Source organism: Microcaecilia unicolor, chromosome 6 (genome assembly GCF_901765095.1).
Source record: "Microcaecilia unicolor chromosome 6, aMicUni1.1, whole genome shotgun sequence".
Classification (NCBI taxonomy): domain Eukaryota; kingdom Metazoa; phylum Chordata; class Amphibia; order Gymnophiona; family Siphonopidae; genus Microcaecilia; species Microcaecilia unicolor.
In genome coordinates this window covers 308,071,549-308,097,929 of record NC_044036.1, presented here as the reverse complement: position 1 = coordinate 308,097,929, position 26,381 = coordinate 308,071,549, and the positions used below count along the sequence as shown (strand labels likewise).

Here is a 26,381-nt window from a genome sequence, read left to right as displayed (position 1 = left end):
AAACAGAAAACAAAACTAGACCTGGTCATGCAATATAGTGGACTGATGATGACGACTTTATAACGAGACACTTCTGGACCTCATCCTTTGACCGTTGATCAAATATGGAGCAATGCATGCTATGAGAAAGCAGGACTAAAAACACTCTCCACTTATCCAATGCAACATCCATTATTTATTTACAATATGTACAGAGGAGGTTTACAGCTACCATTAAAAAATAAAATACAAAATGGGCTAATCTTGTAAAGCTAGTTGTGCCCCCCAGGATCCCATGCTGTATCTGTGAGAAAATCCCTAGATACATCGGGCTTAGTAGGTGTGCTATTGTGAACAGAAGTGTGTCAAGGAGATGACAATTGTGCGATAGAGAGTTGCACGGAGACAGAAATCTAACCCGTCCCCACTGGAATTCAGCTTGTCTCTGCTGGAATCTTACCGGTCCCCACCTATCCCCGCAAGAATTTAATGGTACCTAAGGCCATATTCTGGTCAGCTCTCTGGCTCTGTTTGGTTTTGAGCCGCAGCAATACAGGCAAGGAAGGAACAGAAGCTGGAACTTGGAACACTCTGGGGCACACATGTAAGACTCGTCTCTGATTTGTTGGCACTGTCTGCTGAGAGATTGCCACATGCATGCGCCAGTAGGTCAGGTGACATCTGCTACTTGTGTCTGTGTCAGAGCTGAAGCCTGCCCATCAGCCCGGGAGCAGAGAGCATTAATGGAAGACTTTCCACATCTGTGCTGTTAAAGCAAGGAGGAGGCAGCGGCAGTCAAAGAACTTGGTACTTGGTAGGTCAGAGGCTGGAACAGGTGCACCTTACACTTCCATGGGAACCCTGCAGGAGCTGCTTCCATCCTCACGGGAACCCCACAAAACTGCTTCCGTCCCCACGGGAACCCCACAGAACTGCTTCTGTGCCCACAGGAACCCCGCAGAACTGCTTCCATTCCCACAGGAACCCCGCAGAACTGCTTCAATCCCCGCGGGAACCCCGCAGCTCCAGAGGGAATTCCTGCAGATTCCACAGGATTCCCGTGAACCCTGTTCCCGTGCAGGTCTCTCTATTGTGCGAGTCATTCCATTCTATTATAGCTCCCAAATGGGAAGATTGAGCAAAGCAAGGGTTAAGTGAAAGGAGGTTAAATTCAAGGTCACACAGTAGCACTGACAAACTCAATCAGTTGGACTTCATAGCTTTGAGCTCCACCCCCCCGGTTACATTCTGCCAGCAAGTGGGCAAGATGGCACTCCTGACCCTTTTATACTGTGCTTTTTGGGTCCCGGGAGAAAAAGGTGACATTTAAAACAGTAAACTGCGCAAGAAATGGATCTTCCACTTCTCCTACACAAGCCAAACAGTGGGCAACCGTTAACAATATAGAGAGTTACACTCTTTACAATATAATACAAGATCATTTGTTAAACCACGTCTTTAAATTAACAAATAAAAGTATGTTGAATACATTATGGTTCTACAGATAAAACATTCATCACTTATTTAATGGCAGGGGCGTAGCCAGACCTCTACGGGAGGGGGGGGGGGCAGAGCCCAAGGTGGGGGTGGGGGCATATTTTGGCCCACCTCCCCGCTTCCGCCCTCTCATCGCCACTTCTGCCGCCGCAGCCGCTCCCTCCACCCCATGCGCGAGCATGCTCAGTTTCATTAAAACGAGCGTGCATGGCGCTGAAAGCAGGACAGGGCGCCAGGCAATGTAAGACCAGCATAGGACAAGCGCCTTAGCTGGCAGGGGTTGGGGACCCCTGCCAGCCAAACCAGGGGCCCCCGGAGCAAATTTGGGGGGTAGGCCCCCGTGCCCCCCCCATAGCTACGCCACTGTTTAATGGCCATGGATTGTAAAAAAAAAACAAAATACGAAATCAGTTAGTCATTAGTAATATTCTCTGATGAACTTTAGAGTGTGAATGCAGAAACAAAGCAAAGAGTTGCATTTTTCATAAATAATTCGCAACGAACTTCACTTTTTGCAGTTTCGGCTTCAGTGCAAACATTATTTGAGATCTCCACACAAGCATTAGGCAAACATAACGCAGCTGCACAATTTAGATTAACAATAATGATAAGAGGTGCAGTTTGGGGGGAGTGTCCTTGAAATATTGCACTTGTTAATGCTGAATTAGTCCCCCTGCCTCCACTGTAAATTACTTCCTTACCCTTGGTGTCCCCCGTCCCCCCATAGTAAGCAGGCAAACTATACCAATGCAGAACAAAAGGATTAATCTAGGGGGGCGCCTTGCATCCAAACTACCTCCTAAAATAATGCACTATAGTTTGCAAAACAGCACCACAGAAACAGGAGCATTCACCGTACTGACGACTAACACGGCTGCACATTACTAACGGCTGGACTCCAAGACAGCTTCAAAACAGAGAGAAGTGAAAAGGGAGCCTGATTCTAAATACTGAGGACAATATTCAAAGCCACATACCATAAAGGCTTGATTGAAAACTGCCATCCTCCGTTCAGCTAAATCTTTTAGCCAGGTTAAGAAGAGGCATTTATGGGGTCAGGTCAGGGGAGGAAGGCCTCACACGCTTGGCATTTTCAAATGTAGGCATGCTGTTTTACACCCTTTTAGCTAGCTGCAGAAACAGCGGGCGTGAAGGGTGCAGGTGCTTTTAAGTGGAAACTGACAAGAGTAGGCTAAGGATTGGTTTCAATGGCCCCTTGAGATCTTGGCATGCCATCTCAGCTGATTCAAAGGCAGCAATAAACTGAGATGAACCACCTGATACACTTCAGCCAGGAACCCTACCAGCCCCAGATTTACAGCAAACCATTTTACTTATATATGGAAGATGGTAGCCCAGAGGAAACCAGCCTGCTGCTGCCTTGCTAGGGCAACAAGGGTGGGATACACTGTGTGGGGAAAAAACCATTGGTGTTTACATCTGCTCTGAAGCAGGACTACTTGTCTGCTGTAGGGGCAGCTGTTAAATCCAATGTCCTGGTTCCACACTTTACACATCACTCACCTCTCCTAAAACTATCCCACCAACCTCCAGGTATATTACTCTTTGGTAGCCATCAACTGAACCCCCCCCCCCCCCCTTAGACACTGTCACTAACCTCTAGACATATTACTCTCCATCAGCACATCACCTGAACCTCCCAACACTGTCCCCAACCCCCAGATACATTCGTCTGTTGCAACACATCACCCAACACCCCCCCCCCGACACTGTTCCCGAATCCCTGACATATTACACTCTGGCAGCACATCACCTGACCCCCCCCAACACTGTCCCCAACCCCCAGGCACAGTATCTCCCCTGCAGCACCCAAATCACTCTCATGTGTGTGCAGTGGCGTAGCAAGGGCGGGGCGGTGGGGGCGGTCCACCCCGGGTGCACGCTGCTGGAGGGTGCAGAGAGCAGCCGCACGCCTGTCGGCTCCGCTGGTTCCCTGCTCCCTCTGCCCTGGAACAGGTTACTTCCTGTTCCGGGACAGAGGGAGCAGGGAGCCAGTGGAGCCGACAGGTGCGCAGCTGCTCTCTGCACCCTCCAGCAGCCAAGAATGCACCCGGGGGGGGAGGGGGGGGGACAGACGCCGCTGCACCGGGGGGGGGGGGGGGGGGGGGGGAGGGGTGCGCAGCAGCAATCCGCCCCGGATGGCAGCCGACCCAGGATCGCCACTGCGTGTGTGAGACCTCAAATTATGGAGGGGGGGGGGGGGTTCTCCCATGATTCCTCAAACAGGGACAGGCCCATAAACATCAGGCCTCAGCAGACCCCCCCCCCCCGACCCAGTTTCCAGGCTTACTGGGGGTGCCTAGGGTGAGAGTGACTCACTCTGGCCTCATGTCCCTGACTCTGGCAAATTGGCCGCTGAGACCTCCAGTGGCAATATCGCATTAGTACTGCTAGGGGGCAGGCTTCCACATATGAGCAAAATGTACAGTGCACAGATATCAACAGAGTGCTGTCTGGACTCCGTTTACCACTGTCGTTTCTATAATGTGTATCAAGGCATGCCCCAACTGCAAATTTCCCAGGCTGCTGGCAAGACCCTAATCTCATCAAACAACTTCCAGGGCTTTGTTTTCCCCACAATGCATATTTCAAAAAGTCTATCTTCACCAGCTTTGTAATAGAATACATTTTCAAAAATATTCCATGGTCAAATGATTGAGAACTAGTGACATGACACACAAAACCAGAGAAAATGGCGGCACAGTCTGAACAAGATAGGAAGGCCGAGGCTCACAGAAATCTGGTCAGTGTAATTCGCAAAGTCTTAACACTAAAGGGTTTCTACAAATGAAACAGGCAAAGCAAACAAACCTCTTTGAGGGTTTTTAACTGTACTGAAAGGCTAGTTGCAGTTGCGGTTACAGTATTACAAGACCCTTGGGAGGGTGCAGTCCAATGCAGGTGAAAGGATTTGCCATGAAGAATACCATTCAAGGCGGTGTTAGGAAAGTAAAAGCCAGGATCCCCGATGTGTCTTGGCCACCTGTGAATTCATGTTGATTTTTCATTGTTTGCACTTGGTAAAACACAAGCGTAATGGAAGTCAGAGCTAATGGAAACCACGGTCCTGGCTTTCGTGGAGACCTGTGGAGCAGGAAGAAGGGTGAAGGAGAAGAACACAGGAAATATAAGGTTAGATGAGAGGCAGAGAAGGAAATGCCAGCTACTGCAGTGCTAACTTAGAGGCCACAAGAGAAGGCTGTAGAATGCGTTGAATAGACCGCCAGATACAATTCTAGTGGCAGCTGTAGAGCAGTACATTCACTGTTTAGACGTAGGCTCTTGTTATAAAATGCATATTGCTTCATGTGATTCAGAATCGAGGCTCGTTTCTATCTCCTCTAACCCTGGGGAGTTTTATACAATATGTGTCTTGATTCTATTGGAAAGGTTTATTATTAGGCCATTGAGTTGAATTCTATACCCCCATGATTATAATGCCCCAAACCAATGGAGAAGGCGTGGCCCAGGGCTTAGAGTAACGGGATGAGATCCATCAAATCCAAGTTCAACTTCCCCCTCTCCTGCTGATATCCTTGAGATCTTGAATAAGCCGCTTGATTTCCCATTGACTCAGGTACCCACTAAAATTGCAAGGTGTTTGAAACAGGGACTTATTGTACCTGAATCGCTAATCTACTATAATAAAACTCACCCTCAACATTCTGAGGACACTGACATCAGTGAAGCCAAGCCCTGACTTCCTTCAAAAAGGTTCGAAGGTTCGTGGTGGTGAAGCCACCAAAATCGCTCTGGGCCCCGCCCTCGAGGGCAGAGCAATGGCAGAACAACGAAGGGGTTGGCAGGGAGGGAGGCAGGGAGGTGTGGGGGTGGGAAATTGCTCCGGGCCTCACCCTCGAGGGCAGAGCAATGGCAGAGCAACAAAGGGGTTGGCAGGGAGGGAGGCGGGGGGTGGGAAATTGCTCCGGGCCCCGCCCTCACATCTAACATGACATTGGGGGCGGAGCAATGGAAGAATAACAAAGGGGTTGGCCAGGGAGGGAGGGGTGTTGGTGACGAACACCTTGCTACCGCCCGTTTCATTTGCTCTGAAACGGGCCTCTTTTACTAGTAGTATTATAAGCTGCCTTATTCAGAAGGGTAGGCTAAAAACGCCAATTATTAAATGGTTCAGGGCTTTACTGCTGCTTGGATGTTCTGCCTTTCCACTTGGGGGGGGGGGAGGGGGTGAAGATTTACACTGCAACTACTTGAAAGTTCAATTTACTTGGGGGGGGGGGGGCGTAGTTATCAAGGTGAGGTACAAGACAGACTTTTACCACACCCTGATTTACCACGGGAATCACCAATTTGAAATATCTCAGTACTGCAGGTTGCTGACTCTTGTAGTAAACACATAAGGTTGATTGTGTACCACCTTGTAAGCAGCATTGTGTCATGGTCCCAGAAGCATCAGGCCACCAAGTTGTGACCCAATGCTGCTGGGTCATATCTTAAAGGGGTCAACATCTTGATTACATAAAAGTGAGTAGAGTAATCCCCCAATCACAATATCCCCATAAGCCCACCTAGTCAGATTCCCTGCCCCCAATTGAGACCTCCTGTCATGTGCTCCCAGTCAAGCCCCCCCCCCCCACCCTCATTAAGATCCTCCCCAGGCAAATTTACTCAATTAGAAGTGTAATGGTATCAGTTTATTACTGAAATATGTAGCATATTTGGTGGATTATATATATACACCAATATATTTGTGCAGCTCTTAAAAATACAATGCAGCAGAACTGGCTTTCATTCCAAAAGCCCTCTCCCCTCTCCCTTTGGGGAATATTTACAAGACAAAAGTACTGCTGCAGTGGCAGGGACCTCACCTTGTTTTTTCTCATTCCTCAAACAAAAGACTTAAGACTGCTTTAAAGTTTTAAATTGACTCTATTCCTCTGCCCTCCCACCTAACAAAAGATGGACTAAGGTGGACACCTGAATAAAACAAAGAAACTCAGGGGAACCATAAACAGGACATTTGCTTGTCAAAGGTATACCTGCCCCTCCCATCAGCTTCCAGACATGTGCAGAAAGGAAGGACTTGTAATGTGTATCTGCCCCAGAGACTGAACAGGACATCAAAAGACATTTGCCAGCAAAGTCCAGACTGTAAGTCTCGTGATGTCATAACACATGAGACCAACTCAGGGGTCGTGTGCAGACATGAGACTACATTAACCATAATGCCTTGCAAAATATCCAAGACATGCACACACCATGCTTCTCTGCTAACATTATAAAAGGCCTGGAAACAGCCCAGCTCTCTCTCTTGGAACCTGCTCCTCTTGGAACCTGCCTCTCTTGGGACCTGCCTCCTCTGGAAACCTGCCTCTCTTGGAAACTGCTGCTCTCTTTGGGGTCCGCTGATGCCTTGCTCCTAAAACATGTGCTTACCTAATGCTGTTCATACTGTGTAACAAGGACTTGTAAGTAACATAACTTTTGATCTACCTGCTACTTTGTTCTATTTTTATGCACAGATTACCTGTAAAGATTCCTCTTAATACCTACCTCTCGTGTGCAATTGTATATTAAATCAATCTTTTTGAAGCTAAAAATATGGTCTCTTTGTGTTCTGAATATATATATACTTAATATATTTAATTTATTGCAATTATCACCTTTGGTGATTGGTGGAGAAATTAATATCCTAAAACTTATAAATACAGCGCTTGCTCTTAAATTATAAACAGTAGCGAGTTGCTCTAGAGCTATTTTCCCCAAAATAAATCCTTTCTTCCAACATATTAATTGCTGGAGAAGTGGGTAGAATTTCTTGTAACAGAAGCTTTCCCTTCAGAATGTCCCCCTTTCAGATAGGCCCTCCCTACCCACCCACCCATAGGTCTCCCTTCCCTGGGTGTCTGTGGGGGGGGGGGGGGTCCTTTCAGGAGCCATTCCCACTCGCTCCTGCCCTCACTGGTGCTGGGATTCAAAATGGTGCCAGTGACCCCTAGTGGTAGTCTTACAGTACTGTCACTAGGAGGTCACTTATTATTTAGGGATAGGGGATAGGAGTTGATATATCACCTTTCTGTAGTTACAATCTACACAGGTTTACATATTATATACAGGTACTTATTTTGTACCTGAGGCAATGGAGGGGTTGAGTGACTTGCCCAGAGTCACAAGGGGCTACATTTGGGAATTAAACCCAGTTCACCAGGATCAAAGGCCGCAGTGGCCACTAGGCTACTTCTCTACCATGTTTCCATATAAGGTTTTTTTTCCCATAGATGCAGAACAGGAGAAAAACTTGTATCTGCTCCCATCTCTGCTCTGTGCTTTGCATCCTGTAAGAATTTCATTCTTTGAAAGAAACTGAATAAAGCTTATTTACCTTATCTCTTCAGCACTTGTTTCTTTGGTAGATTAGCAGAAGAGATGAATCACTTAGTTTTTTAAAGGTAATGAATGTTTGGGAGGCACTTGAGTAGAAGAGAGTTATGGAAGACTAATGTCTATTGATTGGAAGTTGTTTTGATTTTGCCTTCTAAGTGGAATATAGGGTTTGCCACTGGGTTTGGCCGGCCGAGCTTCACTGTTATACATAAGATATTTCAAAGACCAAAACTCAGGAAACCCATCTATTCACCTTGAAGCCAGGGCCACCAAGGGGGGGGGGGGGGAAGGTTCCCTTGGGGGTGCTGGGGTCTGTCACTCTCCCAGGTCCGGGCACACAGTAGCAATGAGAGTGACAGACTGAGGGAGGAGAACAGAAGATGCAGAAAGGTAAGGGGGGGCTGCCTGAGCAGGGGGAGGAGAGTGGGGCCGGTGCCAGCCCCCTGCCCCCGCCCACCTGGCTCTATCTTTCGGCAGTCTTGCTTGAAGCAATCACATCCCCCAGCTCTAATTTGTCATTTGACCTTTTCTCTAACCACTCTTGTCTCTTTTCTTTCTATGTCCCTGTAACCTCCTGGGCTTTGCTCTTCTTTCACCCCCTATACTGCACTATATAAATGTGTCTGTTTTCTAGCTTTCAGGTCATTCTTGTTTGATTATTTGGTCAAGTCGATTTTTTTAAAGCCTCAGTCACTAAGCACCAAACACATTGCCTAAATTTTTCTTCCAATTCATGACGTTGCTAGACAAGCACAGAAGTCAATGCAGTGAAGTACATTACCCAGAGACTGACTGTGGGTACAGGAGGGCTGGGGCTCTGTCTACATAATTGAGCAGGTGAATCCACAGCATTCCTTCAGCAGGGTGAGACCCGTTTTTGTCACATATGGTGTGGATGTCTGTTGGCCTCTAGAAGTCATTTTCTTGTCTCTAGTGGATGCTAGGAAAGAGGGACCTTGTTATTGTTTTTGAAATGGTGATAAAGACAGTAAGTGCCTCGGTCAAAAACACCTCTCAACTCTCCGTCACAGAGAGGAATAACCTCTGGGAAACAGATTACCCATGGGAACAGATTATGATACATCCAAATTACAGCTGAGGACCAAAACTGCTGTCCAAATTTGCTATGTGAAGCTATTTGTTATGTCTGTAACCTAACAGCACTAGGATTGCAAAACTATCCCAACAGATTCAAAGCAGTTTCCAGATGTAAAAGATTAAGATCCTACTAGACCAAGGAGGTTCTCAACCCAGCCGTTGGGACACACCCGTCTACTTTGGATTTCAGGACATCCACTGGATACAGAAATATTTCCCATTGTTTTGAGAGCCACAGACCTGATTAAAAAGAATTTCTAAGAGCACCTGCTTATACACGTAACATCTTATGACACGATGAAAGGACAGCAGCGAGCATCAGCACTAAATTTTAGAGACTGAGATCATACTCCACATACCATGGTTTAGGAGCCAGGTTTATTATTATTATAATATGCATGAGATAGATTTGCATACAGTAGAGGCGGTGAATGCAAATCTATCTCATGCATATTCATTGTGGATGTCCTGAAAATCCATTTGGGTTGAGAACCCCTCTAGTAGATGGTATCTAGGGATCAATGATTCATTTCCCAACACATTAAAACTCTCAGGATGTTATCTTCATGGACTACATTTCTATTGCTGCCTTCATATAACACACTTGACAGGGACCCTTTAACAAGTGGGTTAAGCAGTTAATACAGGAATTAGCCCAGACTAATGCAGTGCTTTGACAGCGCATGCTAGCTCCCATGTTAACTGACATATGTATGACTGTGCCTTACATGCAACATATGGTTTGGTTCTGTGTATTAACTATTAATGCAACAGATAACATGGTATAGTGACACCTCATCAGTATGTGCCATTAAACTCATCTGCATTATCTGCAAAGCATGGTAAGCATATTGCCTTTGTGTTAACTGTATGGGAAGAAGCTGGGCACTCTTCTAATGGTTAATGCAAAGGCTTAGCATTTCTGCACATTCATTTTGGCCTATCTATATCTCTCTGACCTTATGTGCAACTTTCTTTAAATTAGTCACCTTATTTTCTAACTCCTTTTACTCTCTTACCTATCTATATGTTTCATCTTTGCTTATACCCTTCACTGTCAATTACAATGTTCTATTACGTATTGTGTTGACATTGTAAGTAGTTGGGAGAGAAATACTCAATCACCAACTGGGACATAGAATAAGGAATTAGATTAAAACCAGTGGTTCCCATATTTAGATTGTGTTAAGTAGTATACTATGCCATACTTTGTATTGTTATTTGAATATTTTTACTGCTGTAATTGTTTATTGCTCATGTTTGGTTTATTCTTACTGTACACCGCCTTGAGTGAATTCCTTCAAAAAGGCGGCAAATAAATCCTAATAAAATAAAAATAAATTAATGCATGCTATCTGCAAAATGTTAACACAGTAAAGGAAGCCTTAGTGTGTTTCAGTTTTGAATGGGCCAGGTCTACAGGTGAGAGAACAACTCATTCTTTTGTCCTTTCAGTTCTTGGATAATGGTGATGATGGGTCCTGACCTCAAGGACTGGATTTGAAGTCCCCTGGGGTAGGGTAAGGGCAGTGGTGTGCTGGTAAATTTTTAACAACAGGCTCTCTCCCCGGTCCACCTCAGCGCCCCCCCAAAAAAAATTACAGAGCTGGCTATAGCGGGGGAGGGGGCAATGCATTACTCTCCAGGAAAAAAAATTAAATGATCCCAGGTTCCAATCTAATTCATGTTTAATGTGGGATAAAATGCCATAAATAAATAAATAAATATAAACTTTTAATGTTGAGCACCTGATTCTCAAAGTGAACATATTCCAAACACTATAATGAAAATAAAATGATTTTTTTTCTACCTTTGTTGTCTGGTGACTGTTTTTCTGATCATGCTGGCCCAGTATCCAATTCTGCTGCTATCTGTCCTCTTAACTCCGTTTCCAGGGCTTCCTTTCCATTTATTTCTTTCCTCCTTTCTTCTTCATTTCTGGTCCTCAGCTTCTGCCTATTTTCTTCATCCATGTGCAGTTTTTCTCCTCTCTTCCTTTTCCCTCATCTCATCTCCTTCCTCACTCTTCTCTCCCCTCCATCCATGTCCAGCATTTCTTCTCTCTCCCCTCCTCTCCCCTGCCCTGCATGCACCCATGTCCAGCAGTGACCCTCCTCTCCCCTGCCCTGCATGCACCCATGTCCAGCAGTGTACCCTCCTCTCCCCTGCCCTGCATGCACCCATGTCCAGCAGTGACCCTCCTCTCCCCTGCCCTGCATGCACCCATACCCAGCGACCCTCCTCTGCCCTGCATGCACCCAGATGTCCAGCAGTGACCCTTCTCTCCCCTGCATGCACCCATGTCCAGCAGTGTACCCTCCTCTCCCCTGCCCTGCATGCACCCATGTCCAGCAGTGACCCTCCTCTCCCCTGCCCTGCACGTACCCATACCCAGCGACCCTCCTCTGCCCTGCCCTGCATGCACCCAGATGTCCAGCAGTGATCCTTCTCTCCCCTGCATGCACCCATGTCCAGCAGTGACCCTCCTCTCCCCTGCCCTGCATGCACCCATACCCAGCGACCCTCCTCTGCCCTGCCCTGCATGCACCCATGTCCAGCAGTGACCCTCCTTTCCCCTGCCCTGCATGCACCCATGTCCAGCAGTGTACCCTCCTCTCCCCTGCCCTGCATGCACCCATGTCCAGCAGTGACCCTCCTCTCCCCTGCCCTGCATGCACCCATGTCCAGCGACCCCCTCCATCCACCCATGCCCAGCAGCGACTCTCTTTTCCCCCCTGCCACCCCCTCCCGAGTTGTTTTGTGAACTCTTCTTCTCCTCCCTCCCTCCCTCCCGATACGGTCCCTCACCGCCCGCTTGTTTTTTAAATTCTTCGCTTCCAGCGCCGAGTCACCGACTGTCCTGAGTCCTCCCTTGCCGATTCGTGCTTCAAAATGGCCGCCGAGACTTCAGCCGAAGTCTCGCGAGGCCGCCTCTGGAAGTCTCGGCGGCCATTTTTAAAGCGCAAATCGGCAAAGGAGGACTCAGGACAGTCGGTGACTCGGCGCTGGAAGCGAAGAATTTAAAAAACAAGCGGGAGGTGAGGCGGATCCAGAGGGAGGGAGGAGAGCCAGAGCCGGCTCGCTATTTGCAACAACCGGCTCGCAAGCCGGAAGAAAATTTAACAACCAGCTCTTGCGAGCCGGTGCCAGCACACCACTGGGTAAGGGTTAGGTTTTGAGTGCTGTAATAAATTACATTGCTTAACTAGTTGCTGTTTATTTATCTTGAACTTTTCTTGAATTGACATAACTAGTTAAGTGGATATAACCTTACTGTGTACGGTCTCTTCTTTTGGCTAAAGGGAGGGAGTTTAGAGGGGGAAAGCAATAGTTAATTTTACTTCGGCCAATGCTGTTTTACTTGATTTCAAATGTTGGAATGCTATGGGGCTCATTTTCAAAGCACTTGGACTTACAAAGTTCCTTTGAAAATACACCTCATCCGATGTGTTTTATCTTCTGTACATAGTTATGCATTGTATTGATTGCAACTACTCTTTAAAAAAACAAAACAAAACAAAATAAAAACAGCACACAGCATAGTACATACTTGTCTTCTTGTGGCTGCTTTTAGACAATTTGGTCTGTAGGAATTCGGCCATCTCCTTGTCTTCTTCCTTTTCTCTGAGACAGAAAAATATCCATTCAGGGAGTGTGCATGAAAAAAGTTTCATTCCATTTCATTTTTTGTTTCATGATCCATACATTTTTAAATTTAATTTAATAATTCATCTATTTTATTTGTTTATTTCATTCTTAGTGCATGCAATTTTTTTCATGAACTCATACTTTGCAAGCAGTGCTTCCTGAGAACACCTAATCAGCATTTTCTTAACTTTTTGTATCATTTCAAATTAGGAATTGGATTTTGGATTTAGCGCATGCCTTTCTCAGTAGCAGTAGCTCAAGGTGAGTTACATCCAAGTACAGTAGGTATTTCCCTTGTCCTCAGAGGGCTCACAATCTACGGTAATGGAGGGTTAAGGAAATGGTACAAAATAATCATATTGGAGTTCATCTTAAAACACTACCACATCCATAATATTCTTCAGTGTTTCTGCTACACTGCTCGTTTTTTTTTACAAAAGGTGTTTAGAGTATGCTTGTTACTTGACAACACCAGTGGCGTAGCTAGGTGGGGCCCAATTTCATCCGGGCCCCTGGTTTTGCTGGTGGGGGGTCCCCAACCCCCGGCAGCCGAAGCCTTCTTCAGCACCGGTCTCCGGCACACTACGTCCCCTGCCCTGTGCTCTTTCTTCCTCATGACGTCCTGCCAGTGGCGTAGCTAGGGTAGTTGACACCAGGGGCCGGTCATTTTTTAACACCCCCCCCCCCAAATCCAGTACTAGGCATAACGAGAATACAAAACACTCAGGACCTATAGAGCAATTCTACCATGCCATAAGCAGTCATTTCTACGAGTCACACAAGGAAAAAGAAATCATCTTAAACACTACAGTGAGCACTAGAACATCAATTCACCTATTGTAAAACAAAAACAGACAGATTAGTACAGATCGTCGATCCTGCACAGTCAATGCCAACTGAAAGTCATGTCTTTTTCACAAATACAGATACACCCTAATCCACTATAGAATAAGTAATCATAAACTTTCTATTTAGACAAAAATTAAACTGAACCCCCGATGCCAGACTCTGCATACAATGCAACACCACAGAAACAGAAAATGTCCCCTGGTGTACTGTGCAAAATATAAAGACAGCAGATGTAAATTTGAAAAAACTAACAAATACCAATCACCACTTTACAAATTAACAAATAGAAATAAAACAAATACAGAAAATAAAATACCATTTTATTGGACTAATACATTTAGCTTCCAGAGGCCAAAATCTCCTTCCTCAGGTCAATACAGTATACTGCTGTTACAATATCCTATCCTGACCTGAGGAAGGGGGTTTTGTTCTCTGAAAGTTAAGTCAAAATGTATTAAAATTAGTCCAATAAAAAGATTACCTTATTTACATGTTCTATTTATAAACATTTATTAAACACGGCTACAATACTATATCCTAAAGCAAAATAATACAAATATATATTTACAGTTTGTTGTCTCTGGTTTCTGCTTTCCTCATCTTCTTTTCACTGTCTTCCTTCCATCCAGCATCTGTCTTCGCTCTCTCTCTCTGCCGTCCAGTGTATGCCCTCTCTAATGTCCCTTCCATCCACATCTGCCCTCTCTCTCTGCCCCTTCCATTCACATCTGCCCCTTTCATCCACCATCTGCCCCAGTCTGCCATCTCTCTCTCCCCCTTCCATCAACATCTGCCCTCTCTCTCTCTTCCTTCCATCCACATCTGCCCTCTATCTCTGCCCCTTCCATCCACCATTTGCCCCAGTCTGCCCTCTTTCTCTCTCCCCCTTCCACCCACCATCTGCCCTTTCTCTCTGCCCCTTCAATCCGTCTGCCCTCCCTCTCCCATCCATCCAGGGTCTGCCCTCCCCCTCCCATCCATCCAGGGTCTGCCCTCCCTTACACTCCCCCCTTCCAACCAGGGTCTGTCCCCTCTCTCTCTGCCCCCTCTTTTCAGCCCCCAGTTCCAGCCCCCTTATTCCACCTGCCCCTAGTTCCAGCCCCAGCCCACATCTCCCACCTGCCCCCCTTTTCAGCCCCACTATCCCACCAGTCCCAGCCCTTTTCTCCCATCAGTCCCAAGCTTCAGCCCCCAGCCACTTCTCCATGTTCCCTTTTCAGCCCCTAGTTTCAACCCCAGCCCTTTTCTCTCACCAGTCCCGAGCTTCAGCCTCAGCCAGTTCTCCCTGTCCCCTTTAAAGCTCCTAGTCCCCACAGTTTCAGCCCCTGCCCCTTTTCAGCCCCCAGTTCCAGTACTAGCCCCCTTATCCCAACTACCCTCCTTTTCAGCTCCTAGTTCCAGCCCCCTTCATCCACCACATGCCTTGCATCCCCCCCTTTTCAGCCCCAGACCTATTCTCCCACCTGCCCCAGGCATGGACCCATTTTCTCTCCTGCCCCCTTGTCAGACCCCAGTTCCAGCTTCAGACCCCTTCTCCCATCTGAGCACTCCCCTCCCCAGTCCCCTTCTCCCCTCTGAGTACCCATCTGAGCTCCCCCACCCTCCCCAATCCCCTTCTCCCCTCTGAGCACCCATCTCAGCTCCCCCACCCCTCCCCAATCCCTTTCTCCCCTCTGAGCTCCCCCACCCCTCCCCAATCCCCTTTGAGCACCCATCTGAGCTCCCCCACCCCTCCCCCATCCCCTCCCCTCTGAGCTCCCCAATCCCCTTCTCCCCTCTGAGCTCCCCCATCCCTCCCCAATCCCCTTTCAGCACCTCACCCCTTCCCAATCCCCTTCTCCCCTCTGCGCTCCCCATTCCTCCCCAATCCCCTTTCAGCACCCATCTGAGCTCCACAATCCCCTTCTCCCCTCTGAGCTCCCCCATCCCTCCCCAATCCCCTTTGAGCACCCCACCCCTCCCCAATCCCCTTCTCCCCTCTGAGCTCCCCCACCCCTCCCCAATCCCCTTTGAGCACCTCCACCCCTCCCCAATCCCCTTCTCCCCTCTGAGCTCCCCCACCCCTCCCCAATCTGAGTCCCCCCTCCCACCCAACCCGACCCGACCTGACCCGACCCGACTTGACACACCTACCAGGCACCTCCGTTCGCCTGCTCCCACCCTGTCCTCTCTTTAAAAAATAAATTGGAGCGCCGGAGTGGCAGGCAGCGCCTCCCGTCTGCCCTGCTTCTAAAAATCTCTTCAACGTCATCGTCGGGCTTTCCCACATTCAGTCCTGCCCGCCCTCGCGGTAATAGGAAGTTACCTTAGAGGTGGGCGGGACTGAATGTGGGAAGGCCCGATGACGACGTTGAAGAGATTTTTAGAAGCAGGGCAGACGGGAGGCGCTGCCTGCCACTCTGGTGCTTCGATTTTTTTTTTTAAGAGAGGACAGGGTGGGAGCAGCGAGAGCGGAGCACCCCCCACCCGCTGACACCCGGGGCGGACCGCCCCCACCGCCCCCACCGCCCCACCCTTGCTAAGCCACTGCGTCCTGCACATTCCTTTAAGTGAAACTGAGCATGCACAGGATGTCAGGAGGAAGAAAGAGCAGGGCAGCGAACTTGGTGGTGCTGGAGACCGGTGCTGAAGACGGCTTCGGCTGGTGGGGGTTGGGGACCCCCGCCAGCAAAGTATTTGCTGCTGTGGGGTGTGGCTGGGGGAGTGGCGAGGCGGTAGGGGGAGGCAAGACTAAAATGTGCCCCCCATCTCGGGCTCTGGCCCCCTCCCAATGCGAGGTCTGCCTACTCCCCTGGACAACAAAAGAGTTTCAAACTGTCCTGCAGGAAGGGGAAACCTAGGATGCTTAGGCCCTTTCTATTTCGGTAACAAGGAACTATAGGGACAATTCTACAACTGGGCACCTCCATTTAGGCACATTGAGGATGTGCGGTGGGAGTCTGTTCTACAATAGCACCTGGGCCCCCCAGTTTCCATTATAGAACACTTCACGTAAAAGGTCCCAGGTACACATCTCATCATTATATTGTATGATGAGCAACCCAAAACTCATGAAAAACCTACGACTTCAAAATACCTTTTGTGAAGTATGAACACCCCTTAAAATCACAGGTCAGGATTCTTGAGATACTGCTTGTCATGAAATACCTAGCACTCGACCGGGGTTAACCATGTGGCCACCTTGAGGGTCTGTCCTCAAAACGGCTCAGACCCATCTGCACCTGGGCATGTGCTCTATACTAGCACCCTCCTCCCATGGACTAGTTCCTGCTTGCCTCTGGGCTAGTCTCCCACTCTTAGGTTATTCCCTGGTGATTTCTAGGACACTGGGACCACACTCCAGAGGTCCCACAGCTCCCAGAAAGCACTCATCAGTGTCACCTCAGGTATCATCAAACTGCGCAAACAAGCTGGCCCAATCCGGGCTGTGGATCCTGCCTCTGACTTGGCACAGAGGTTGGGCTGGAGTTTTGGATATAAGCCAGGCATATCCGGTGTTTGAGGGCTGCTACCAGTCGCCATCAGCATGCTGCTAATCTCCTAATACTGCTAAAAAAAAAAAAAAAAATCTGAACGGCTAAAGGACCCTATTACTGTTGCACTCGTTCACTGTGCTCTGTGTCCTGGGGTTACAGATTAAAAAAAAAAACACTGAACCACTCAGTGGATGGTGACCCTCACTCCACACACTAAGCCTGACAATCCCACCATGCTGCCACCAAAAAAAGAAGGACAGGGTCTGTCATGAAATGCTTACCACTCTTCTGGGGTTAACCCTGCGGTCACCTGGAGGGTCTGTCCCCAAGACTGCTCAGGCCCACCTGCACCTGGGCACGTGCTCTATACTAGCACCCTCCTCCCACTGACTGGGTGCCTCTGGCCTAGTCTCCCACTCGCAGGTTATTCCCGGTGATTTCTAGGACATTGGGACCACACTCCAGGGGTCCCCATAGCTCTCAGAATGCACCCACAGGCCCAAAAATACAAACCAGGATTCTTAGTCTGTCTAGGACAACAGAGTCAATAAACTAAAAAAGGTTTATTGTCATAGAACTTGGTGAACAGAAAAAGGTGAACTCAGCAAACAATAACAGGTAACTGAATATGGATCAATTTTAAAACTATCTAAACATCTGTTTACTACCTGGGTGGTATCTGGGGAGTTCAGGAAATATAGGGAAAGGGGGAAGGGAAATGGGACTTGATATACCACCTTTCTGAGTTTTTTGCAACTACATTCAAAGCGGTTTACATATATTCAGGTACTTATTTGTACCAGGGGCAATGGAGGGTTAAGTGACTTGCCCACAGTAACAAGGAGCTGCAGTGGGAATTGAACTCAGTTCCCCAGGATCAAAGTCCACTGCAGTAACCACTAGGCTATTCCTCCACTCCGGGCTGCTCACAGGCTATAAAATATAACTGCTCACAGGGCATCAGTAAAGAGATCTTTCTCTCTCCACTCCCTAGTTGAGACTGGGGAAAATCCAGTACCTTCAGGCTAGATTTGAAATCCTGGGCCAATCAGAGCCCAGGGCAACAATTTTGAAAGTAGCTGCCCAATGGTCCTGCTGATTGCCTTTCCATAAGCTTAAACTGGAAAAGAAAAAGAGAAAACTTTTTTCTGCAATATCTTTAGAACTCAAAACAAGCGCCATCTGCTGGCCAATTAGGAAAAATACACTTCACGAAATAATACAGTTTTCAGGCTTAGAAACCCAGTGTTTCATCATACTGCTAGACTCATCACTCACACTGATCCCACAGATTCAAACAACCTTCAAATATTGTCTCTATCACCTATGGCAGCTATGAAATCTCTCTCCATATATTGAAAAGACAAGTCTGACCACAGTGGTCCATGCCATGATAACATCACGACTAGACTACTGTAATGCCATGTACACTGACCAAACCAAAAAGCGTTTGTATCAGCTCCAACTGATTCAGAATGCTGCAGCATGAATAATAGAAGGCTGCAAGTAATGTGACCACATCACACCCTTCCTGCAAAAGCTACACTGGTTACCAGTACCTTAAATGGCTAAATTTAAAACTGTGTGTTTGATTTTCAAGGTCCTCAGAGAAAATGGGCTGGAGTACTTAAAGAATAAGTTAGCTCTTTACATACCTTTAAGACCATCATTATCTATACCCTTGTCAAAAGAAATTACATTCTCAGGAGTAGCCCCCACGCTATGGAATTTACGTATAACTTGAGACTACCTCTACTTCAGGATGCAGGTGAAAGCCTGACTCATTCTGCACCTGGACTAGCTTGCTACACACACTGTAACTTAGATCAGTTCCTTATCTCTTGTTTAACTATACAAAGAATGTGCCTTGAGTTTAGCTACCCAAGTAACAAAAACAAAAGGGGATCACTCCGCTGAATTATAGGACATAGCAACCAGTGGCGTAGCCAAGGGTGGGCCTAGGTGGGCCCAAGCCCACCCACTTTGGGCTCAGGCCCACCCAGTAGCAACACACCTATGATGTGGCTGGCAGGGATTCCCAAGCCTCACCAGCCGAAACTTCTAACAACTGCCCCCCTTTAATACCTTGTAAATAGCAGATCTTCACCTGCAGCGAGCAGCAACTGATACATACTGCTCGCACTGGCCCCACAGCCTTCTCTTTGATGTATTCCTGCCTATGCAGAAACAGGCTTAAAAGAAATGTGGGGGAGGGGAGATGTTTGAGAGACCATATGGCATATAGACGAGAGAGGGAGAAACCAAATCACTTGTGGGACAGGGTGGAGTTCTGCCCATCCATCTTGAGCCCAGGCCCACCCAAAATTGGGTGTCTGGCTACGCCCCTGATAGCAACCAAAGAACAGCGGGAATTTTTAAGTCGATTGTGAATAAATAACAAAGGGGGAGAGGACCTCAGACCAGTGACACTTTTTTAATCAATTAAGATTATAAGTCATGTAGTCACAAATATATAATCACTGGTCCTCTACCAACCTCCTTCCTCTAAATTGACTAGTGCGCTTTTAATATTTATTAATGCTGAATTACTCAAACACATTCAGTAAACATTGAACACCACAGCTACTTAGCTTAGCTTACTGCTGTTCCAACCAAGGGCTCCCCAACAGTCCTGTTTCGCCACGTAGGGCTTCGTCAGGGGAAGAGCACCCTGCGATATTGCACTGTGGTGGAAATCCGGCAAGCCAATGCAGCCGCCGCCAAAATGTGAGCCCTTGAGTTTAGCTGACCATCAAATTATCCCAACTGACACTGTACCACACATCTTTTTCCCATCACACATCTGTTCTTGGTCCATGATCGGGGCTATGTGAAAAAAGCCCATAAGGGAATTCACCCTCTCCTCTTTCACATTCTAAAGAATAAAGATGTCTCCAGATCTTCGTTTATCAGCAATAAAATCCACAAGTCAAAATCCACAGTTTTCAGGGATTGATTAACGAGATGATCTTTAGTGCACCAGATTCTTTCATTTCAGTTTGATAGTGGATTTTAATTGTAAACGTTTATAGCAATATGAATGAAAGTTTGTATATTCCATAAATGTATTACCAGTAACAAGTAATATTTTGAGTTAGAGTGTATGGTTCTGGTATATATATTTCGATTTACCCTGTATATCTGGTTCTAGAGGAAAAGTATACACAGAGATGGCATTTTCAGCTGTAGGTGTATACTTTCACTGCAAAATTCTATCCACAGAGAAAGCACGCAGTTACACACATGTGACTGCGTGTACCTCAGTAGCAAAGGCAGGTTTTCAAGGAAAAGTACATCTAGATTTTCACTTTGAGAACTGGTGCACAGCTCACGGGGAAAAAGTACACATGCTTAATGCAAAGAGGATGAAATTTGCCCCTTAAATTTTCAAAAATGTAATTGCAGCAATCCCCGCCAGCCGAGGAGGTCCTCTTCATCCTCTGAAGGCTTCGTTCTGTTTCTGTTGCTGGCTGATCTGCAAGGCTTCGTTCTGTTTCTGTGAGTCTGACGTCAGAAACAGAACAAAGCCTTTGGAGGAAGAAGAGGACCTCCTCGGCTGGCGGGGATTGGGGTCCCCCGCCAGCAAAGGTAGCCCACGGCGACGGCGGGGGAGGGTTGGCGGCAGGAGGGGGGGGGGTCCAGAGGGTCTTCGGCAGGGGTCATCAAAGTTGGCAATGGCGGGGGGGGGGGGGGGTGCTAAAATGTGCCCCCTCATCTCGGGCTCTGGCCCCCCTCCCGCTGAAGTCTGGCTATGCCCCTGCTTGCAATTCTAGATAAGAGAAGTGTGCCAAAGATTTCAAACCTACAGGCACAACCGAAACAAAGGTGAGATCCCAGGGCCAGCACTCTCAAAAAGAAATCTTGGAACGATTAATTGCATAACAGACATTTCCATTTCAGATGACATACAATAATTTATTACTACTTCATTGAGGAATAAGCCCTGTCAAGATATAAAGAGCTGGTGAATTAGCCTGAAATGTTAAAAGTCACAAGTATTTAGTTGTTAATTACCTCAACCTTTCAAATTCAACGTCATCCACCAGGAAATCCCGGGTCTCTACCAGCTTGTGAATCTGTTGCAGTAATTCCGCCTCCTTCTGCAAATCATCTTTGGATTTCTCTCTTTCTATATTTTAGAGGGTAGAAGAATATGTGCACAGTGCAATGTGTTATTTACTGTTTTCCATAAGGGCTTTCTTTACTGTGAGAGTAAACATATCAGTTTGATTCCTCACTCTACCAGTTACTATAGTCTGGCCATCAGATCACCAGGAGCCCCTTTTGCTAAGCTGCAGTAAAAGGGGGCCGGCGCTGGCATCGGCACATTTTACATGCGTGCTGAGGCCCCCTTACCGCAGTTGGTAATGGTCGGGCCACGTGGCCATTTCAGGGGGAAGCCCTTACCGCCAGTGCTGTAGCGAGGGTGGCTGACACCCGGGGCGGGTCGCCGCTGCGCACCCCCTCCCCGGGTGCAGCACGGCACCCCCCTTCAGCGCACACCCTCCCCCCGGAGCGCATTCTTACTTGAATTAGGAAGCGAGGGGCGGGCGAGAGCGCCGATCCGCCCCCGAGTGCTGGGAGCTGCGTCGGCTCCGCTGGTTCCCTGCTCTCTCTGCCCTGGAACAGTAAGTAACCTGTTCTGGGGCAGAGGGAGCAGGGAACCAGCAGAGCCGACACCCCCCCAGCGGCATGCACCCGAGGCGGACCGCCCCTCCGCCCCCCTTCCTACGCCACTGCTTACCTCCACCCATTGAGGTGGAGGTAAAGGCTTCCAAGTTAACCTGGCAGTAACCGGGCATGCGTGAGTTATGGGCATTCCCAGAAATTAGGCGTAATGTTATAGAATTCCTGCATTTGCACGCCTAACTGCCATCAATTGGGTGCCGGCATTTACAACAGCTTTTGGCAGGCATATGTGCTCACACTTAAAGTAAGGTGCAAAATGCACGCTACGTTAGTATTCTGTAAAGATTATTATGACCAGAGCACCCTTTAAAGAATATTGGCTTTGTGTGGATCATCCTAGTCTTTGATGTGGTCCATCTATAAGCCTCAGGGCTGGCTCCTCTCATTCCCCTACTCCTGCCCTAAAGCCAGCACAGAGAGAAATCTGGAGATGTTGTTTGTTTCTCATTAAGGGATCTTTCTTGAGCCCTGCTCTGTGCCAGTGGCGTAGCCAGACCCAGTATTTTGGATGGGCCTAGAGCTAACTTAGCTAGGCCCATCCACGGCATGGCACGGCACAGACCCCCTCCCTCCCACGGAGATATTAAAAAGTTATAGATTTTTTCACCTACCCCACATCAACATCTCTCCTCCTCTGCGGCATCCTGGCATCTGACCGCCCGTCGCTGAACCCCATCCCTCCCTGGTGTACCTTACAGGTGTCCCCGGCACCTGCAGTGATTCAATTATTGCTGCCTGTGCCGGCTTTGCAGGCTTCCATCAGCCGGGTCCTGCCAGACAGTAAATGATGAAAGCGAGGTTGGGACCTGGCCGATGGAAACCTGCAGGGACACGGTTCAGCGATGGGCAGGCAGATGCCGGGATGCCTTGGAGGAGGAGAGCTGTTGATGTGATGTGTTGCCGCTAGGTGGGCCTGAGCCAAGAATAGGTGGGGCTGTGCCCACCCAGGCCCACCTGTAGCTACGCCACTGCTACTGCCTGGTTAAATCATGCTGACTGGTTTCACAGGTGATATTCAGCAGTACTTAACTGGATAGTGCCCCTGAATATCATGTGTGACTGCCTTGGCACTATCCAGCTAGACCCATTTCTGTAATTAAAGCACTGGTTTATCCCTGGAAATGATTTTCAAAATTACACTCTAAAATACAAAACAACTGGGCTGATATTATAAGTACATAAGTAATGCCACACTGGGAAAAGACCAAGGGTCCATCGAGCCCAGCATCCTGTCCACGACAGCGGCCAATCCAGGCCAAGGGCACCTGGCGAGCTTCCCAAACATACAAACATTCTATACATGTTATTCCTGGAATTGTGGATTTTTCCCAAGTCCATTTAGTAGTGGTTTTTGGACTTGTTCTTTAGGAAACCGTCTAACCCCTTTTTAAACTCTGCTAAGCTAACCGCCTTCACCACGTTCTCTGGCAACGAATTCCAGTGTTTAATTACGCGTTGGGTGAAGAAAAGTTTTCTCCGATTTGTTTTAAATTTACTACATTGTAGTTTCATCGCATGCCCCCTAGTCCTAGTATTTTTGGAAAGCGTGAACAGACGCTTCACATCCACCTGTTCCACTCCACTCCACTCATTATTTTATATACCTCTATCATGTCTCCCCTCAGCCATCTCTTCTCCAAGCTGAAAAGCCCTAGCCTCCTTAGTCTTTCTTCATAGGGAAGTCGTCCCATCCCCGCTATCATTTTAGTCGCCCTTTGCTGCACCTTTTCCAATTCTACTATATCTTTCTTGAGATGCGGCAACCAGAATTGAACACAATACTCAAGGTACGGTCACACCATGGAGCGATACAACGGCATTATAACATCCTCACACCTGTTTTCCATACCTTTCCTAATAATACCCAACATTCTATTCGCTTTCGTAGCCGCAGTAGCACACTGAGCAGAAGGTTTCAGTGTATTATCAACGATGACACCCAGATCCCTTTCTTGGTCCGTAACTCCTAACGTGGAACCTTGCATGACGTAGCTATAATTCGGGTTCTTTTTTCCCACATGCATCACCTTGCACTTGCTCACATTAAACGTCATCTGCCATTTAGCCGCCCAGTCTCCCAGTCTCTTAAGGTCCTTCTGTAATTTTTCACAATCCTGTCGCGAGTTAACGACTTTGAATAACTTTGTGTCATCAGCAAATTTAATTACCTCGCTAGTTAATCCCATCTCTAAATCATTTATAAATATATTAAAAAGCAGCAGTCCTAGCACAGACCCCTGAGGAACCCCACTAACTACCCTTCTCCATTGTGAATACTGCCCATTTAACCCCACGCTCTGTTTCCTATCCTTCAACCAGTTTTTAATCCACAATAGGACATTTCCTCCTATCCCATGGCCCTCCAATTTCCTCTGTAGCCTTTCATGAGGTACCTTGTCAAACGCCTTTTGAAAATCCAGATACACAATATCAACCGGCTCCCCTTTGTCCACACGTTTGTTTACTCCTTCAAAGAATTGAAGTAAATTGGTCAGGCAAGATTTCCCCACACAAAAGCCGTGCTGACTTGATCTCAGTAATCCATGTCCTTGGATGTGCTCTGTAATTTTGTTTTTGATAATAGCTTCTACCATTTTCCCCGGCACCGACGTCAGACTCACCGGTCTATAATTTCCCGGATCTCCCCTGGAACCTTTTTAAAAAGTCGGCGTTACATTGACCACCCTCCAATCTTCCGGTACCACGCTCGATTTTAAGGATAAATTGCATATCACTAACAGTAGCTCCGCAAGCTCATTTTTCAGTTCTATCAGTACTCTAGGATGAATACCATCAGGTCCAGGAGATTTGCTACTCTTCAGTTTGCTGAACTGCCCCATTACGTCCTCCAGGTTTACCATGAAGTCAGTAAGTTTCTCCGACTCGTCTGCTTGAAATACCATTTCCGACACCGGTATCCCACCCAAATCTTCCTCGGTGAAGACTGAAGCAAAGAATTCATTCAATCTCTCCGCTACATCTTTATCTTCCTTGATCGCCCCTTTTACCCCTCTGTCATCCAGCGGCCCAACCGATTGTTTTGCGGGCTTCCTGCTTTTAATATACCGAAAAAAATTTTGCTATGTTTTTTTGCCTCTAATGCTATCTTTTTTTCGTAATTCCTCTTTGCCATCTTTATCTGCGCCTTGCATTTGCTTTGACACTCCTTATGCTGCTTCTTGTTATTTTCAGACCATTTATCTGGAGATATGGCAAAGAGATTTCCAGTCATTGTGCAACAGTGACAACTACAAGAGCTGTGATCTGAGGCTGTTCTGCCCCCCCCCCCCCCCCCCCCCAGCAACCTTATACTTGTTTCATAGTGTGGCCCTAAAATGTGTTTAATGCCTTTACTGTTAATCTCACTTCTAAGGATTTTCACTGCTGCAGTCACTCACTGCAAAGATATAAGAGCAATGCATTGTGTGTAATGTAGTCTCACATGTAATGCAGTCACCCCTGCTTGTTTGTATAAAACTTTTTATTAGTGGTCTATTCTCCTACAAAGACTCCTCCCTTTTTCAGCCAAGCTTGACTGCTTTGTCCACCTACTGTTATTTTCTGATTATTCTTATTATCTTTGTCCTGATGGGTCAGCTAGAGTATGATCTTCCTCTCCAATCCATCAACCAAATGGTTCCCCAAAATAAAAATAGTCCCATAAAATAAGCGAAAGAAAAGTGATCCAAACACCACATCCGTGGTTACTTAATGTCAGTGGAAGAAAATTTCTTTGTGTTTCTCTTTGGCAACACATGCAGCCTGTAGGTTTTTCCCATTGCCACAGAAAATGATTAGGCATTAAGGTGATAATACTTGTTGCCATCAAATTGCTTCTTAGAAGATTAAATTGAAAGTGAAAATAAAAAGAACAAGATTGTTTTGTTTATAAAATGATCCCCCACCACCTCTTCACCTATTGCTTTTGTGCATTTCTTAAACTAAATCGATTAGGTATAGACTGTAGGCTCATTGGGTGATCAAGGTTTGCACTGGACAAAAGACAACGTACTATTCCTCGACAGGCTCTTACCTGCCCCACAGGTAAAAAGCAACAGAATTTGGAACCATTTTCAAAGTATTTGTTCACTATCTTGGTCGTATTTTCCTTTTCAATGCAGTTTAGTGCTATTTGAACTTTCTGCAGCAATTGCTGTCTTAAGCTCTCGACAGAACTGAACAAGACTAGTCTCAGACCCTTGACAACACCATTATCTTTTAAAGTACCTGGGATGGAAACGAGTTTCTGTAACTCCTTTTTCAGCCTTGTGATTTCTTTACAGAGCTGGATGTCATCCATCCTGTGCAAACATAGGTAGAAAAAGTTGTTAGTGGTGGCCTATGTGGAAGTAATTGACAATATAAGAACATAAGAGTTGCCATACTGGGACAGACCGAAGGTCCATCAAGCCCAGTATCCTGTTTCCAACAGTGGCCAATCCAGGTCGCTAGTATCTGGCAAGATCCCAAAACATTAAAACAGATTTTATGTTGCTTATCCTAAACATAAGCAGTGGACTTTCCCAAGTCCACCTTAATAATGGCTTATAGACTTTTCTTTTAGGAAGGTATCCAAACCCAGCTGAGCTAATGTCTTTTACCACATTCTCTGGCAATGAATTCCAGAGTTTCATTACAAGATCAGTGAAGAAATATTTTCTCTGGTTTGTTTTAAATTTACTACTTAGTAGCTTCATTGCGTGCCCCCTAGGCTTAGGGTCCTGTTTACTAAGGTGTGCTAGCGTTTTTAGTGCGTGCTACGAATTCGCATACACTAAC

General features: G+C 47.0%; 1 protein-coding gene across 1 annotated transcript in view; it reads right to left on the bottom strand.

Moving 5' to 3' along the window:
- Positions 1 to 4,462: 4,462 nt before the first annotated feature.
- Positions 4,463 to 26,381, bottom strand: part of LOC115472764 (uncharacterized protein C16orf45 homolog) — a 67,666-nt gene continuing 45,747 nt past the window's right edge. The window contains exons 3-7 of the mRNA XM_030207162.1: positions 25,830 to 25,903; positions 20,928 to 21,042; positions 12,491 to 12,564; positions 8,624 to 8,782; positions 4,463 to 4,581 (exon numbers count right to left, since the gene is read on the bottom strand). Of these exons, the coding sequence (XP_030063022.1) occupies positions 8,664 to 8,782; positions 12,491 to 12,564; positions 20,928 to 21,042; positions 25,830 to 25,903 (382 nt within the window). The 3' untranslated portion in view covers positions 4,463 to 4,581; positions 8,624 to 8,663. The remainder of the gene's footprint in view (positions 4,582 to 8,623; positions 8,783 to 12,490; positions 12,565 to 20,927; positions 21,043 to 25,829; positions 25,904 to 26,381) is intronic.